This window comes from Rutidosis leptorrhynchoides, chromosome 4 (assembly GCF_046630445.1).
Source record: "Rutidosis leptorrhynchoides isolate AG116_Rl617_1_P2 chromosome 4, CSIRO_AGI_Rlap_v1, whole genome shotgun sequence".
Classification (NCBI taxonomy): Eukaryota; Viridiplantae; Streptophyta; class Magnoliopsida; order Asterales; family Asteraceae; genus Rutidosis; species Rutidosis leptorrhynchoides.
The window spans coordinates 103,125,048-103,143,841 of NC_092336.1; the positions used below are offsets into that span (position 1 = coordinate 103,125,048).

The window sequence follows — 18,794 nt, forward strand, 5'->3', positions numbered from 1 at the left end:
TTCATTTCAAAATAAAGATTGTTTCCAAAGTTTACAAGAATTGTTCAACCAAAAGTTAAGTTACAAGGTTCTAAGTACAAATGAAATCTAGACGACACGGTTTAAAGTAAAGTCAAAAGACGCTCCATGAAATGCATGTATACTCGACATCCAATGCAAGTATCAAATAGTAAGCGGAAGCATGTTTCACATATCGTGCATGAGACGACCCGACCCAATCCATAGGGACGAATACAATAACATATGATTACATCGCGAGGTACTTGACCTCTAAATGATACATTTTACAAACATTGCATTCATTTTTAAAAGACAATCTTTCATTACATCGAAAGTTGATATGTATGCATACCATTTCATAATATCCAAACTATAAATGACCTAATCTGTCATTTACTTAATAATAATCTTTAATGAACTTCAACGACTCGAATGCAACGTCTTTTGAAATATGTCATGAATGACTCCAAGTAATATCTTTAAAATGAGCTAATGCACAGCGGAAGATCTCTTTCAAACCTGAGAATAAACATGCTTTCAAGTGTCAACCAAAAGGTTGGTGAGTTCATTAGTTTAACTTAAACAATCGTTTCCATCATTTTAATAGACCACAAGATTTCAGATTTCCATTTCTCATAAACATACGTCCCATGCATAGAGACAAAAATATCATTCATATGGATTGAACACCTGGTAACCGACATTAACAATATGCATATATAAGAATATCCCCATCATTCCGGGATCCTCCTTCGGACATGATATAAATTTCGAAGTACTAAAACATCCGGTACTTTGGATGGGGCTTGTTGGGCCCGATAGATCTATCTTTAGGATTCGCGTCAATTAGGGTGTCTGTTCCCTAATTCTTAGATTACCAGACTTAATAAAAAGGGGCATATTCGACTTCGATAATCCAACCATAGAATGTAGTTTCACGTACTTGTGTCAATTTCGTAAAACAGTTATAAAAGTTGCGCATGTATTCTCAGCCCAAAAATATAAAGGGTAAAAAGGCAAATGAAACTCACACATATAAATATTGTAAAACAATTGATAAAGCATTTTGCATGTATTCTCAGTCCCAAAATGTATATAAAAAGGGAATAATGAAACTCACCATACTGTATTTTGTAGTAAAAATACATATAACATCATTGAACAAGTGTAGGGTTGGCCTTGGATTCACGAACCTAAATTATTTATATATATTTATGTATTTGTCAATATTTTTCTAATACATTAAGTTAAGTCATAGTGTACCACAATCCTAATGCTCGAGTCTAATATGCATAGATTGACGAAAATAGGTTTGACTCAAAATGATTTTTAAAAGTTTATAAATGATTATTATATAATTTAAATATCGTCGTTTTATATTTTTAAAATATTTAAAAGATTTAACAGAGTAAATAATATAATTCACTTATTAATAAATACAATTTTATATTAAAGTATACTTTTATATATTTTAAGTAATAAAATTTATAAAATTCATTTGATGTCATAAAAATATTGTGATAGATTCTATTGAGATAATTATATTTTTATTTGATAAAATAACATTGATAATAATAATAATTATAATAATAATAATAATAATAATAATATCAATTAGATAAAAATTAGAACAATGATATTAACGACGATAATAATAATCATTCTTACGAAATTTCAATTGGCTATAATTTCTAATCCGTCCATCAGATCCCTTTGACATCTAAAGGAAAAGTTATTAATTTTTCATTAGCTTTTCAATGACATGTATATCTTATACCTTAATTTATCCCTAGTATAACAACCTTTAAGATTCAACATAACCTATCTAAGGGCAATATCAAATGTACAAGCATGCATAATTCTATTTTCTCGAGCACTAGTCAGGAATACACTATTAGTATGTAAAAATTAAATTAGGAGTACTCACGTATCAATATTGAGATTCAATATTGCAGGAAAGGTACGTAGACACAACGGAGATGACAACCACTAAATTTGACCTCACGAGCATACCCATGAACCATACCCATCACCTCCATAGCTACAACCCATAATTTCCTTAGCCCTATCCTACTCGAAGAGCATATTCTGAACTCGCTCATTCATGACCTCGTCGTAGTATTTTATGTATAAGTAATAATAATAACACTCCTAAATAATATTAGTTTGAATAAATATACTAATATTAATAATAATAATTATTATTATTATATATACAGAGTAACTTGCGAATTGTGTGTGTGTTATGTCTTAATGAAATGAACCAGGGACATGCAACGAGTTTTATAGATAGTTGGTCAAACCGCATGATGGAACTTTCCAAATGGTATCCATTTTTTCCAAGTCTGCCGACACCCCAATTTCATATCTTACACATAACATAACATATACGTGGTTTTTATTTTAATATTATTTAATATATATTATATTTAATCTTTAGAATTAATTAAATATTATATTATATTTATGTTCATGGTAAAAATATAATTTTTACAAAAATGACACGGTCGTGGTCTCACGACTCATGTACCACTTTCGGTTTTTCGGGCGCACTTTCGCACGTTTAGAAAACTAGCCTTTTACGTTACACGACGTGTAACTTTTACAAAAATTAGACTTTCTTATCAATAATTTATCTTTATAAAAATATCACTTATAAAATTTAGCGTTGTGGTCATTTACTTATTTAAATCAAAGTCTCGTTGTTTATCAAAATATTTTATTTTAAATTAAACATTTTGTGACATGTACCTTTATTAATAACTAGACTTAAATTAATTAAAAACTAACACACTCAAAGTGTAACTTAATCTTTTGAGTGTTTTGATCATTTCCTTTTATAATTCAAAATCTTGTTTTTTATCAAAGCCTATTTATTAATATTAGTTTAAAATCAAAACGTTTTATGCCTTATTTAAATTAAATTTTATAATCTTATACATATTTTTGAAATATTTATCTAATAACATACTAGTTATCCTTTCAAAACTAATTATATAATTTAAGATCATTTACATAATCGAAAATCCTATAACGTTTATGCTTTAAAACTTAATTTGATTTCATTCTTTTATGCGTAAATGTTTAGTTTAATTTCCTTAACTTTCTAAATAATATATCTTAATATAACATATCAAATGGGTTTATCTAGTCAACGAATCTTATCCCAAGTATTCCTTCTATATGATCAATCGAGTATTATGAAATTCAATTCTCCACTAACTTTTGTCTAACTCCCAATAAGTGATACTTTGTTCTTACTTGTAAATCACTTTACCATTTATTCCGAATACCGTTAAAAAAGTAAGGGTTTCCTAATTCAAAGTGGACCTCATAACAGAGACTCATAATCATAGTTCAATGTATCCGATAATTCAATCATTTGATATTATCTTTTAATCTTCGATAAACTTACATCGAACAAATACGTTCATGTAAAGTATTATTCATTCAATAACTTGATAGCATTTCCAATTTCATAAAATAGATCTCATATCTTATATTCATAATAACTAATCCGTTCAATGTTTCATTAATATAACTCAATTTAAAATCAGACATATGTATATGTATATATATATATATTTATTTACACATAATTGTTCGTGAATCGTTTGGCATGGTCAAAGGATATTTGATTACAGAAATATAGTTTCAAAACTTTCGAGACTCAACATTACAGATTTTGCTTATCGTGTCGGATATATATAAAGATTAAAGTTTAAATTTGATCGGAAATTTCCGGGTCATCACAGTGCAAGCCCTGAGAAAAACATAGAAATCTGTCAACGAAAACGTTGGTGAAATCATAGGTTTAAGTAAGTAAGTGAGTAAAAGTAAGTAAGTCGAACCACAAGGTTTGAAAAGTTGAAATAATAGTAATACATTCTAAAAGTTAATATTCACGAGCACCCAATTTTCAAAGCTTAACATTCCATCCATTGTATACCCCATCCATAGTGCTAGAACAAACACTGATTCTCGAAAATATATTTCATCTGTAGACGGTAGCGAACCGTCAAAGATGAGGGTTGTCAACCCATATGGCCATATAACATAAGTTCTCGCTTACACCCGTCAAGTGTAACTAATGATAATCGAATTGAGGATTTTTGTTCTAAACTCGTATGTAGAATGTTTGTTTTCCCGTTCTTGTGTTCACTTAGTTCAAAAGAATCGTTTATGTTTTCTCATCCCAAATATAAGTTCAAAAAGAGTAAAAGTGGGACTATGATCTCACCTTGCGTGCAAGAGTTAATAAAGTACTTCAACAAGTAAACGCGTGCAAAGACAAAGCTAGTCTTGACCTAAACATATAGGTTATATCAATAACGGTAAACACAAACGGTCAAAGATGTTCAATTAGTCCTATGGCTCGTTACAACTCGATTATGTAGCATGTGAATCAATTAGTCAAGTTTCATGCACGATACAAGTAATTAAGCATGTTAGAACGATCGTATAATTGTTTGGTTAAGTTTGACTAAAAGTCAAACTTGGTCAAAGTCAAAGTCAACGAGGTCGGGTCGGGTGTCCGACAATTTTCTCATGATGAGAAGTCATATACGAGCATAATAGTCAAGTTTCATGTTAATCGGAGTTACGGTTAAGCGGGAAACATTTTGGGAGCGTTTAAAGACAAGGAAGTTGGCCTGGGCCATTTGCGCGGTGCGCAATGGGTTGCGCGGCGCGCACCCATGTGCAATACCAGGTCAGAACTCGACCAAGGGAACCATTTATTTGGTTTTTCTGATTTGCGCGGTGCGCAGGTGCACGCGCGGCGCGCATAACCTGGGGAAGTGCTGATTGCAGAAAAAAAATAACTTAAGTAACGAACCAAAACTCATTTTAACATATTTCATGCACCGAAAACACTTAAAACGCATATCATATAACATGAGAAAGGTAATTTGACAAGGAGAATAACTAAACGCATTTACTCAATCAAAACCAAACAACTTATATCAAAATCACCATTAATGCTCATCATTTATTACTCCAAGTTCATAAATGCCATATTATGATTCGGTAAATTAATGCACATGTGTAATACGCCGTTTTGAAGATAATCAAGCATACAACACAACTAGACACTTACAATTAACATTGCTAAGCATTTAATGCATCAAATATTCAATTTACTTTTATCAAACCCTAACCCAAAATCATAAAATCAACAATCTTGCTTATGAAACTAATCCATGTCAAACTACATACCAATTTGAAGCTAGTGATGTTAGGAACACAATTAAAACATGAATTTTCATCATCAAATAACATATGTACACCTAAAACTCAAGATTAAACAAGCATTCTTTCAATATGAGCTAGTTACACCAAAATAGCAAGAACAAGCATACAAAACACATAATCATACTAGACTTGAGCCATAGACACTAATTAACAACCTTTTAACTCAAGAACATGAATTTAAATAAATCTAGTGATTTAGAAATGTTACCCAAATGTGATGAAATTGGTACCAAATCGAAGAGGATGAAGAGAGGATCACGAATATATAATTTGTTTTGATGTTTGATTGCTTGAATGGAAATAGATGATGAATTTAGTGAATGGGTGTTTTGAGTTCAAAAATGGTGGAGAGAAAAGAAAAAAAGAAAGTGGGAGGTGAAATGAGTGGATAAGAGGAGGTGTTGACCATTTGACCTAGTCAAATGTTTGGCACCTTGGCGAAACTAGTCCCTCAAGTTTGTTGTCGGGTGCGGGAATTAACCAAACAAAATATTTAACTTCACGAGAGTACGGGGGACGTTATAATCCAATAACGAAAATATTTTAAGAATGTAGCTAAAAGAGGATACGAATCGAGATGCTGAGGATATTAAATAAGTAAATAAAAAAGACGGCGTTAAAATAATTTAACGGAAAAATGCGGGATGTTACATTATCCACACCTCAAAAGAAATTTCGTCCCGAAATTTAGTTGGAAGTAATAATCGATGCCTCTCACTCGAGACCGGAGATGTTAATGCTATGAATAAGTGAAGGTACGTCATTGAGTGTTCTCATGAATTTGGATAGTTAGGGTTTCACGTTGTATTAAGGTTTGGTTTTTACGATCCCTGGTTTCAACTGGTTTTCCTATGAAGAGTAGTTTGTCATCGATAGTTGATGTATCTAGCAGGATTGCACGTTCCTATTCCGCAGGACACGTTTCTAAGTTTGTTACACGAAATGTAGGGTAAACGGAAACTTAATTGAGTCGGAAGTTCTAAACGGTAGGAAGCGGTTCCAATACGCCCCAAGGTTTCAAAAGGTTCAATATTGCGGATATAGCCTTTCTCGATTTCCCAAAATGGATTACACCCTTCCAAGGTGCGGTTTCTCAATATTACGCGGTTACACACTGGGTTTGGTGAGGTTTTCATCTAAGTTTGGTATAACTCTTCTGGCGACAATGGGTTGTCTCGAGCCCTTCTCGGACTTGAACGATCTCAATTGTTGTTTCTTGATGGAGTTCAGATTTTGGTGGTTGATGCTTTGGTTAAATGAACAGGGGTATGACATTAGCGGTCATATAGGGTTTCAGAAAGTGCGTGTGAACACACGAGTGGTATCTACTGTTGTAAGAGTGATCTACTAAAGGTGACAATACGAGTTTGTGACATGTCTTTCCAAGACGTAAATCGTTAGTTTGCTCGGTTCGTCGGTTTGTGGGTGGTACGCGGTACTCATGTCTAAGCGGGTCTCCAAGGTTTCTTGCAAAACTAGAAGTGAAACGAGTATTTCGATACGTGATAATTGACAAAGATGCACCGTGTTGGAATAGAATCTCTTAATATACGTTTGAACAAGTTAGTTAGGGTTCGAAAATGTTCGTTAGAACTATTCACCCTCGTGGCGAATACTATTGTAATATGAAGAGTTTCTCTATCCATGGAGAAATGTTACAAGGAGTTTCCTTAAACGGAAATGCGAGCGATAAAGATAGGAGTGAAATGAGGACTTAGAATAGGATGAGCTTACATCTCGGGGTTGCCATAACGTGCCTCTAGTTGTCAAAAGTTGAAGTCTGAAAGAGAAACGAGGTAGTACACGTAGTTGTATAGTTCGGGGTTGAATAATGGTTGGACGATTATCAGCAACGCAAGGGCGTTAAGTCAAAGAAGAGTGAAGTATCGTTGGATTGTGTGTTACCTTAAATTCCAGTAATATCAGACGGTAACGGTGAAATAACATAGGTATGTAGTGTGGTACGTGATGACGAGAAAGTTGATCGGATCCACAATTTAGTATTCGAATTCTTCGCGCAAAATAACGAATTTTAGTTACGTTGATTTTGAGTCGAGAGAGTATGCCTTTCGGCGTTCAAGTAGAAATATTTCCATGTTTGAGTTCCATCTAGTGCTATACGAATTTAGCTAGGAAGGTTGGTGTGAAGAATCACGTTCAAGGCTCAGACATGAAGAGGTTTAAAGTTGTGTAACACGAGAAAAGTCAGAAATGAATCTTCGGTAACAACCGGTGAGATCTAAGATTTTTACGAATACAAGTCTGAGTTGGGAGAGTTTCCTGATTACATGTGGCTTGATTTCGAGATTGATTGTAATGCCTTGACCATTAACATCATGGTCTAGAAAATTGGACTTCGTTCAACAGAAATTCTCACTCGGAGAATTTGGTATAAAGTTGCTCTTTTCTCAAAAGTTCGAGCGTAAGATGGTGATGTTGTTCGTTTTCCTTCTTTACTTAAATAAGTTAAGATGTCATCTATAAATACGATAACAGATTTGTTTAGATAAGTTGCATACGTGGTTTAGGAGGTTCATGAATACGGACGGAGTCCTAAATAAATCAAACGGTACTAAGAGAGATTTACAACTAACGTTGCGAGTTCGGAAATGGCTTAGGAGACATCGTCTCCCTTAACCCCCAATTGATGATAACCGGAACGGAGGTCGTTTTGGAATGCACACGGGATTCATGCAAGTAATCAGGTGGTCATGGATACGAGGAAGAGGGTATCGGTTTTCAACCGAAAATTATTTAGTTCACAATAATCTATACCTAGTTGTAGGGAAACAATTTCTCCTTAACGAATAGGTTCTGAGCTCCCTAGTTCTATAGGTGTCAAGTCAATATTCTTAACGTATATCCTCCGATAGAATTTATAGACACACAATATCTTTCCGTTGGTCGCTTAAATTGCCTAAGTAGTATCTAAGGGAAAAAGGTGGAATGTAATGAGTACAAGTCAAAGTCTTGGTTGTAAAACGTCTAGCGGTAATTGAATCGAATAAGTATGAAACATACGGTTTGTTGTGAAGAAACGTACCCGTGACTAGTCCATCGTCGTCTCGGGCATCCTAGGCGTTGATGTTGAAAGTTCAACGGCGTGCGTTGGGGTTGATTTTCTTATTTGGGCATTCATTCCTAAAATGACCCGTTTGGCCACATGCGTAGCAAGTGACCAACTTTCGTGGGTTGGGTCCCTTTTGAGTGATGGGGGTGGCACTTCCACAATGTTTGGCGATGTGACCACTTCCTTGGCGCCGGTGGCGGAACCTGCCACATCCTTCAAAGTGATGCTTGCGGCATTCGTTACAAAAAGGTAGTTTTCCGGTATAGCCTTTCTTGTCGTTGGAGGCGAAAGGCTTCTTGGAGAGGTTGTTGTGGTTGTGGTTGCTTGATTGAGAGGCTTCCCATGTTCTTTTATTGCCGCTCGATTGGTTCTCGACCATTGGTGCCGGCATTTCCATTTCATTCGCCGTGTCTAAAGTATGGCGGGCCATTGTTAAAGCCTCTTGTAGGTTAGTGGGTCGAGGTGTCATTACCCTGTGTTGAATGCTCTTAGGGAGGCCATCCATGTAAAGTTCGACTCTTAGGGATTCGGGAGTCATGATATTTGGACACATTGTGACTAGTTCGGTAAACCGTTGATTATAAGCTTCGAGGTCGTTCCCGACCGTTTTTAAATTCCTTAGACCCTGCTCAAGCCTTCGAGTCTCGTCGCGCGGGAAGTATTCGTTGATCATTCTTTCTCTTAATTCGGTCCAAGAGAGTGTGTGGGCTTCATCGCTTCCCACTAATTGTACATACGTGTTCCACCACGAGAGAGCAATGCCGGTGAAAGTGAGGGTGGAAAACTTGACCTCATCTCGGTCTCGACAACCGCTTGTGTTAAAAACGGTCTCCATTTGTTCAAACCATCGGGTGAGAGTAACCGGTCCTCCGGTTCCATCGAAAGTGGAAGGATTGTACTTCATGAAGTTCTTGTAGGAGCAACCTTCGTTTGAATTACCGGTTCCATGATTGTTGTTGTTAGAAAAGTGATCGGCCACGGCCGTACCCACGGCGGTGGTTATCATTCGTTGAAGAGCTTGTTCTAGGGTTTCGAGAGGAGTATTGTGTTGACCTTGGTGAGCCATTGTTCCTTCATGACACAAGAATATCGTTGGTTAGTATTTTCAACAATACTAACCGGAGTATGGAATAAGGATAGAGAGGAAATTTTTCCTTGACTCGCCTTAAATTCTTTACGTCATAATGTCGGAACGTCCATGTGAATCACCGTAATATAATCCCGGAAATTATATTACCCTGATTTACATGTGCATTTAACATTACTTTATAAAGTCAAGGTGGCGCGTCAACAAAATTTATCAACGTAAGATCAAGATCGAATACGAGTTAGATATGATAGAAGAGTTCGAGTATAAATGCACAAATAGTCAAGTAATTCCTACTTCAGTCTATATGCCGGTTGTAGTCTAGATTCACCTATGTACCCTATGACTCGGGGTGGACACAAATGAACTCTAAATCCCTACAACCAAGGCTCTGATACCACTTGTAACGACCCCGACAAATCGTCAAGTGACGGCGTCGTCTACATGGGTCCCATCACCTGGTCATAAGTCTTTATGACAACGTTTGACCAAAATATGTCGCCTTCATTTCAAAATAAAGATTGTTTCCAAAGTTTACAAGAATTGTTCAACCAAAAGTTAAGTTACAAGGTTATAAGTACAAATGAAATCTAGACGACACGGTTTAAAGTAAAGTCAAAAGACGCTCCATGAAATGCATGTATACTCTACATCCAATGCAAGTATCAAATAGTAAGCGGAAGCATGTTTCACATATCGTGCAAGCCCTGAGAAAAACATAGAAATCTGTCAACGAAAACGTTGGTGAAATCATAGGTTTAAGTAAGTAAGTGAGTAAAAGTAAGTAAGTCGAACCACAAGGTTTGAAAAGTTGAAATAATAGTAATACATTCTAAAAGTTAATATTCACGAGCACCCAATTATCAAAGCTTAACATTCCATCCATTGTATACCCCATCCATAGTGCTAGAACAAACACTGATTCTCGAATATATATTTCATCTGTAGACGGTAGCGAACCGTCAAAGATGAGGGTTGTCAACCCATATGGCCATATAACATAAGTTCTCGCTTACACCCGTCAAGTGTAACTAAAGATAATCGAATTGAGGATTTTTGTTCTAAACTCGTATGTAGAATGTTTGTTTTCCCGTTCTTGTGTTCACTTAGTTCAAAAGAATCGTTTATGTTTTCTCATCCCAAATATAAGTTCAAAAAGAGTAAAAGTGGGACTATGATCTCACCTTGCGTGCAAGAGTTAATAAAGTACTTCAACAAGTAAACGCGTGCAAAGACAAAGCTAGTCTTGACCTAAACATATAGGTTATATCAATAACGGTAAACACAAACGGTCAAAGATGTTCAATTAGTCCTATGGCTCGTTACAACTCGATTATGTAGCATGTGAATCAATTAGTCAAGTTTCATGCACGATACAAGTAATTAAGCATGTTAGAACGATCGTATAATTGTTTGGTTAAGTTTGACTAAAAGTCAAACTTGGTCAAAGTCAAAGTCAACGAGGTTGGGTCGGGTGTCCGACAATTTTCTCATGATGAGAAGTCATATACGAGCATAATAGTCAAGTTTCATGTTAATCGGAGTTACGGTTAAGCGGGAAACATTTTGGGAGCGTTTAAAGACAAGGAAGTTGGCCTGGGCCATTTGCGCGGTGCGCAATGGGTTGCGCGGCGCGCACCCATGTGCAATACCAGGTCAGAACTCGACCAAGGGAACCATTTATTTGGTTTTTCTGATTTGCGCGGTGCGCAGGTGCACGCGCGGCGCGCATAACCTGGGGAAGTGCTGATTGCAGAAAAAAAATAACTTAAGTAACGAACCAAAACTCATTTTAACATATTTCATGCACCGAAAACACTTAAAACGCATATCATATAACATGAGAAAGGTAATTTGACAAGGAGAATAACTAAACGCATTTACTCAATCAAAACCAAACAACTTATATCAAAATCACCATTAATGCTCATCATTTATTACTCCAAGTTCATAAATGCCATATTATGATTCGGTAAATTAATGCACATGTGTAATACGCCGTTTTGAAGATAATCAAGCATACAACACAACTAGACACTTACAATTAACATTGCTAAGCATTTAATGCATCAAATATTCAATTTACTTTTATCAAACCCTAACCCAAAATCATAAAATCAACAATCTTGCTTATGAAACTAATCCATGTCAAACTACATACCAATTTGAAGCTAGTGATGTTAGGAACACAATTAAAACATGAATTTTCATCATCAAATAACATATGTACACCTAAAACTCAAGATTAAACAAGCATTCTTTCAATATGAGCTAGTTACACCAAAATAGCAAGAACAAGCATACAAAACACATAATCATACTAGACTTGAGCCATAGACACTAATTAACAACCTTTTAACTCAAGAACATGAATTTAAAGAAATCTAGTGATTTAGAAATGTTACCCAAATGTGATGAAATTGGTACCAAATCGAAGAGGATGAAGAGAGGATCACGAATATATAATTTGTTTTGATGTTTGATTGCTTGAATGGAAATAGATGATGAATTTAGTGAATGGGTGTTTTGAGTTCAAAAATGGTGGAGAGAAAAGAAAAAAAGAAAGTGGGAGGTGAAATGAGTGGATAAGAGGAGGTGTTGACCATTTGACCTAGTCAAATGTTTGGCACCTTGGCGAAACTAGTCCCTCAAGTTTGTTGTCGGGTGCGGGAATTAACCAAACGAAATATTTAACTTCACGAGAGTACGGGGGACGTTATAATCCAATAACGAAAATATTTTAAGAATGTAGCTAAAAGAGGATACGAATCGAGATGCTGAGGATATTAAATAAATAAATAAAAAGACGGCGTTAAAATAATTTAACGGAAAAATGCGGGATGTTACACCGATGATCCACCTTTACCCGCATCCGTAAAACCGCATTTCTTGACTTCCTTGACCCCCTAAACAAGTTTTGAACAGCTTCCTCATAATCAAAATCTTCAATGTGATCTTTAAGCTTATATAAACCCGTAGTGGAGGCAATATTTCTTCTCGACCTCAAGGTCACGTCTCCGAATTGACCTCTTGAAACATTCATATTAAAGAAATACCACGATTTACAAAAACCTTCGCAAGATGGGACCTCACAATCGCAATATATTCTTCCACTACGACCAGTCAACACCGGTTAAGACCTATCTTTGTTCGTTTCTTCTTTTTGCTTTGCCGTTAGTTCTTCCTTCTTTTTCTTCTTCTCCTTCTTCAATCTAGTCAATCTTTCCTCAAACGTGATGTTATCTTCGTTTAAATTCAAATTTTGAGTAGAACTGTAGAAGCCGCATCAACAGCAGCTTTTTGGTCCTGCGCATGCCCAAACTTTGCCCCAACAGTGTTAGTTGCAGCCAAGGTTGAAGAATTCGGATCTCGGGGAGATCTCGTTTGGACTTTTGTAGGGGGATCTCGGCATCTCGGAATAATCTCGGGAAGATCTCGGATATTGACTTACGTTGACTTTATAGTTTTTTTAATAAAAATATACATAAAAACATAAATATATGTATATTTATATACTTTTTTACGAGATTTTACAAAAATATCCGAGAAATGAGCGAGAAAATCTTAGAAATTACGAATTTTACAAGAAAATCTTACAAATTAGCAAGAAAATCCGAAAAATCGTGGCTTAGAATAAGTTTGACCCCGTTGACCGAGAAATCTCGAGAGATGAACATCTCGTCTCGGTTGCCTTCTAAAAACGAGATCTCGGGGAGATCTCGAGGAAATCTCGGGAGATTTACAACACTGGTTGCAGCATCTGGGCCGTTCCCTGACCCAACAATTGTTCCGACATCGTTTAAAGAGCAATTAGCAGCATCGGCTGGGCTATTCCCTGGCCCAATATCAGCACCCAAACTCGTTTGCAAAACCACGCGCCCGTTAACCATAGACGGCCCAGATTCAGGACAAAAGTCCACATGGATAGATCCAAATTTAATACCAGATCGAGCCCATCCATCAACAACAGATCGGTAACCAGGATCAACAAAACAGACACCAGGAGCATCAGAAAACGCTATTTTTTGAGGCGTGGCCAAAAGAACCGATGTACAAATCAGACACCAGCTGTTGGCGATGTTGATGAAATAAAAACTCCGTTAAACGATTAGGATCGGAAAACTTATTGGCGTCCAATTCGAGCCAACATAATCTTAAAGAAACGATGAAAGCTGACAGATGTAATTTTTCCCTAATTATTAAGTCATATTTTTGTTTTTTCTCATTCAGCTCTCTTCATTTTTACTACATATAATGTAAATGAATAGTGATGATGATGATGATGATTATCGAAATAATAGTAACAGTAGACGCTTTAGAAGCTCATTAGTTATGTTTAGGGTTTATTTTTCCTTATATATAGTGTATCTTCTTTCTTTATTCATTGTGCGATTTTGATTTAGATTAATGAATAAGGAGAGTGATCTGTGGTTTAAGCTTGAATTTAATTAAAATTCTATACTTTATTGTTTAAACGTATTTAGGTTAGCTTGTTTGAGCAGTTTATTAGTTAATAAGTTTAATTTGTTTAGTTTATTAGATGGAATATTGTGTAGGAATGTACTAAACTATAGTCTATTGTTTTTGTGTGTAACCAACTTCATTTTGATACCTTACACTTAAGACATAAGACATATCAGTAAAATTACCATTAAATACATGCAATAGCATTGTTTAAAAGTTGGATGTACCAATGAATGTAACATATTGTTTGTATTTTGTGTTCCTTTTATGCAGCTAAAGTGACAAAGGCATCAACATCAAAATTTAAACCACGAAAAGGTAAGAAATCCATGTTTGTTTCAAAGTCTAAACGACGATGGAAGGTGAAGAAATCAACTCCAAATTGGTTAAAGCTCCCAGCAGATATAACAGCCAATATACTTCAAAGACTTAGTGTGTTTGATATACTTAAAAATGCTGAGAAAGTATGTACAACCTGGCGAAACGTATGTAAGGACCCTGCTATGTGGAGGGTTATTTCGATGCACAACCCTGATGATCCGAGTACTCGACCATTATGTGAAGAGATATGTAAGCAAGTTGTTGATAGAAGCCAAGGCCAATTGGTTGATCTCTCTATCACCGATTTTTGCACTGACGAGCTTCTTCAGTATATCTCTGATAGGTATGCAAGCTTATTATAATCTTATTGATGTGCATAAGCTAATTATAATCTTATTGGTGTGCATTATGTGCACAAAATGACAGTCTAAGATGCTTTGCAATCTTTTTTACTTCTATATACATCTCATGATGCTAAATTGATTTGTTTATGTAGATTACCTTTTCTAGTTTTTTGGAAATTATAACTTAAAAGGTTCCCTGAGTATTAAAAGTTGGTTTTTAGTAAAACAAATTCACACACCCAACACGATTTTCCACGAATACATACATATTGTCCACCCCTGGATTTGAAGCCCATCTTCATGGTTGGAGGGGTCATCTCGATATTGCTAGGCGGAATGTTGTAGAAAATGGATTTAAACGGCGATTAAACGGGATTTTAACTAGTCTCTTTCGATTAATTCGATTTCACACAAAAAAGGTCAACGACTGATTAATCGGGCAACCACTGATACATTGGGTCAATCACAGTTTAAACGGGTCAAAACTGATTAATTATTGTTTCTATTTGTTTTATTTTTTAGCTTTAAAAGGGTTAATTAAATTGGTGCTCTAAGTAACTTTTGTTTCTATCTGTTTTATTTTAATTTTAAATTTAATTTAATTTAACTAATTTATTATTTTATTATTAATAATAAATATATAGTTTTTAAATTTATTTGATGTTTTAAATTAATTAATTATTCATTTCTGAAAGATATATATTTCAATATTTATAGTTATTATTATTTTTAATATATCTGTTTTTAATAGAGAACATTTGTCAACATCCGTTTAATCCTCGAATTGTCGATTAATTCTTCATAGATCCCGATCCGATTAATTCCCGAATTTCGTCTTTTACAACCTTGGCTAGGCCAATGCCCTTTGGTATTAAAAGCTGTTTTATGTTTGATTAATATTATCAAAGAGGATGCTTTTTAAAAGCTCAAATGGCTACTGAATGTGATATACATCAGTGGTCACTTTTTCTTCACTTATATATTTCTTCCTAAATTTCTACATACTCATATTATGACTTAACTTTAGTTTCTATAAGTATTCCTTTTATTAAATGGTAATTGACTACTTAATTTATCTGTTTGTTATCTGAAAGTAGTGTTGCTAATTTGTTAATGCTTAGTGAAGGCTTAATGAATGGTAGTTTGAGTCTTATAGCTTAACTAAGCTATGTGTCGGATATTACCATATGACTAATTAACGGTGCATTACCATATGACTAATTACCCAAATCGAAAAAGCTCGTAAAGTATATGAAGGTATGGAACATACCTGCATATTTCGGACAACGCGACCAATTCTACAACCAACACTACAATCGCAAACATGATTTCACTAACTAGATTTTGCTCTGAAAAATTGCATTATTCAAGTATGAAATGTGAATCAAAAAATGGAGTATCGTTAATTTAACGGAGTTCTAATTTAAAAGTAGTGATGTTCCCTTTTTTGATTAACATTTGGTAAAGTAGTCCTTTAAATAGTCCAAATGAAAATATGTTGCCTTTTATAAGAAATTGAGGTAAAAAAAGATTCCCTTTTAATGGAATTTGCCTATAATGTTTATGGTAAAAAAAACATTGTGATGTTTAGAGGTATTGTATTAGATCTGATATTTGTCTTTTTTATTTATTTATTATTTTTTCTTTTTAAAATGGGGATGTGTTTTTTAAACAATACCATTGATGTGAACACTAGTAAGAGTAGACAGTTGCAATGAACATATTATAATACTCTAACAAGCTTTGCATTTGTTTGACAATAGAGCAAGTCAGCTTAAACGTCTAGAAGTCATATGGTGTTTTGGTGAATTGTATGGAGAGTGGAGTGTTTATTTTAAGAAATTTCCGTTATTGGAGGAACTCAGTATTGAGACAACAGATATTGGGCCTGATGATATTGAAGCTGCTGGACGTTATTGTCCCTTGCTAAAAACACTCAAAGTCAATCAAAGGTTCTATAAATGGTCAAATCTAGATAAAGATGATGAGGAGTCTGTGCAGATGCTGAACGAGACGGCCATAGCTATTGGTAAATATTTGCACGATTTAAGCTACCTTCAACTCATTGGAAACAGCATGACGAATATTGGGTTGCAAGCGATTTTGGATGGTTGTACTCATCTCGAGTCCCTTGACATGCGTCAGTGCTTGTACGTCGATCTGAAGAAAGACGAAATTGGAAAAAGATGTTCAGAACGGATTAAGGATCTTAAACATCCTAATGATTCTATGGAAGGGTATATGCATCTTGTTAAGGATATAAATGATTACGTGCGATGTGATGTATCTTCTACATCTGAGTTATGTTCTAGATCCTTCAACTCATTTATGTCCTTCTGATGGTTATGAGTATGATGATTATTGGCAATTTCAACGACCTTTATGGCTTTGGTAGGCGTGGTTAGTGCGAGTACTCTGCCGATGTTTTTGTTGGGTACTGAGTTTGTCATTTGGGCCATCTTTTTGAACCTTCAAATAGTTATGGGTGATGTCCATTTTTGTGCATTTATTTGGGTAACCATTAAACATGGTGTCTTGGCTTCTATCGTTTGTTTTTGGAATTGAAATACATTTCTTTTATGAGTTCTTGGAATTGAAATACATTTCTATTACAAACTTGCAACACATTTGCACGGTTGTGAATTGTGATACTTGGCCGGCTAATCCCGAGTTGAGAACCTGAAGTAGTCCATCCCAACTCGGCCAAGTTGGCCAAAAGTTGCTAGTTAACGAGTCACATCTGGCTAAAGGTCAGATTTAGTCGGTCAAAGTTACATCACTAGAATTTAAGGTCAAAATTGGCCAAGGTCAAAGTGATTAACCTGACTGGTCTCTACAAGTTTCCTACTAATTAGTCACCGACTGGCGTCTTACAATCTTACAACCTTGATTGAAAGGAAATACTAAACTAAATACTAATAGAAATCAAAACGCGACCCAGAAAATGTACTTCAAATTGTGTAATAAGGGGCATGAGTATCAACAAAAATATTAACTGACCTCGTATCCAAGAACTGCTAAGAAGTCCTGTTTGTATGTTTTCCTACATATATGTTCAGTTCTTAGCATGGGTATACCAAAAAATAACGCGCTTAAAAGGTCAAAAATCTCCGACCTGACAGATTTAGTAAAACCTTTATTCGAGTGTGGTCATGAAACTTATGCCCTTGAAATATCCATACATTAGTAATTCATATGTGATAGCAATTAGGTGACCAGACGTATTTTAAATATAAAAAAAAAAAAAAAAAAAAAAAAAAAAAAAAAAAAAAAAAAAAAACTTTAGATAATGCGTGGACATGGAGGTGAGCCACTAGATACAAGCATGCCGACCCCAATAATGGACACAAGAGCTCCAAACCAAGTACGGGTTGGATATCAAGGATATCGATAGAGATAAATATTAGTTATTCGAGTTTTGGTTTGAGAAATGAAGTCAAGTCTCTTCTTTTCAAAACTTCTTGCTTGTTTCACAAGATCAGTTTCAAGATTTGTGATCTTGTGATATAAAGCGAGAATGTCTTATTTCTAATTCTTGTTTGGAAATTGAGCGGTCATAATATTCAGTTTTAGCTCGAAGTTTGGAGATTTTAGCACGTAGATAGTGATTGGTTTTAGTGAATCATGTTTGGTGTTGAGACTCTTCAAAAGAATAGCTTTGTCCTTCCACGTATGCTTTGTATTTGAAAACTTGTTCTTGCATTTTGTCTTCAAGGGTTTTGATTTGTTCATACATTTTTCAGCATCATGATCTGCACTCTTTAGTTATTTCACTTCACTCTCTAGCTTTGAGATGCGCATTTTCAACTCTAGTTCGTTTGATTCTGGTTGAAGAATCGATTTCGTTTGAGAAATCACTTGAAGTTATTCCCTAAGCCGACGTTCATGCAATTTGTGCTGTTTCACAATACAGTTTGAACGTCTGCCTCCTCGACTATAACAAGAACATCGATTTTGAAAATAGGCATTTTCATCGGTATTGAATGGTTCTTCGTGTTCCATCAACAACATGAATGTGTCGATAACAGTTGCTTTTTTAACTTGTAGATATGTCTTAACGACCCAAGGAACTGGCAATGAATATTAACACAAACATCCTTGATTTTGATGTTCAAATCTCTCGTTCAAATCAGGTTTACTGGGTATATGTGATGAAGTGCTTGTCTTTGTGAAGGTTGTATTGTGAAAGTTGTAGTTTGAAACTGCATTAAAATTCGACTTCCCAGCGAGAATCTCTGATAAATCTACAAAATCT

The 18,794-nt window shown here is 35.0% G+C and overlaps 1 protein-coding gene across 1 annotated transcript; it reads left to right on the forward strand.

Moving 5' to 3' along the window:
- The first annotated feature begins 13,400 nt into the window (after nt 1–13,400).
- LOC139843908 (putative F-box/LRR-repeat protein 9) lies at nt 13,401–17,148 on the forward strand. The gene is made up of 3 exons (XM_071834093.1): nt 13,401–13,591; nt 14,148–14,538; nt 16,303–17,148. The coding sequence occupies exons 1-3, from the start codon at nt 13,576–13,578 to the stop codon at nt 16,877–16,879; spliced, it is 984 nt and encodes a 327-aa protein (XP_071690194.1). The 5' UTR covers nt 13,401–13,575; the 3' UTR covers nt 16,880–17,148.
- The last annotated feature ends 1,646 nt before the right edge of the window (nt 17,149–18,794 follow it).

Bases quoted from the DNA above. Each gene is read 5' to 3' on its own strand.
- LOC139843908 (XM_071834093.1), top strand. The intron at 14,539-16,302 runs GTATGCAAGCTT...GTTTGACAATAG, and splicing joins CTTCAGTATATCTCTGATAG to AGCAAGTCAGCTTAAACGTC.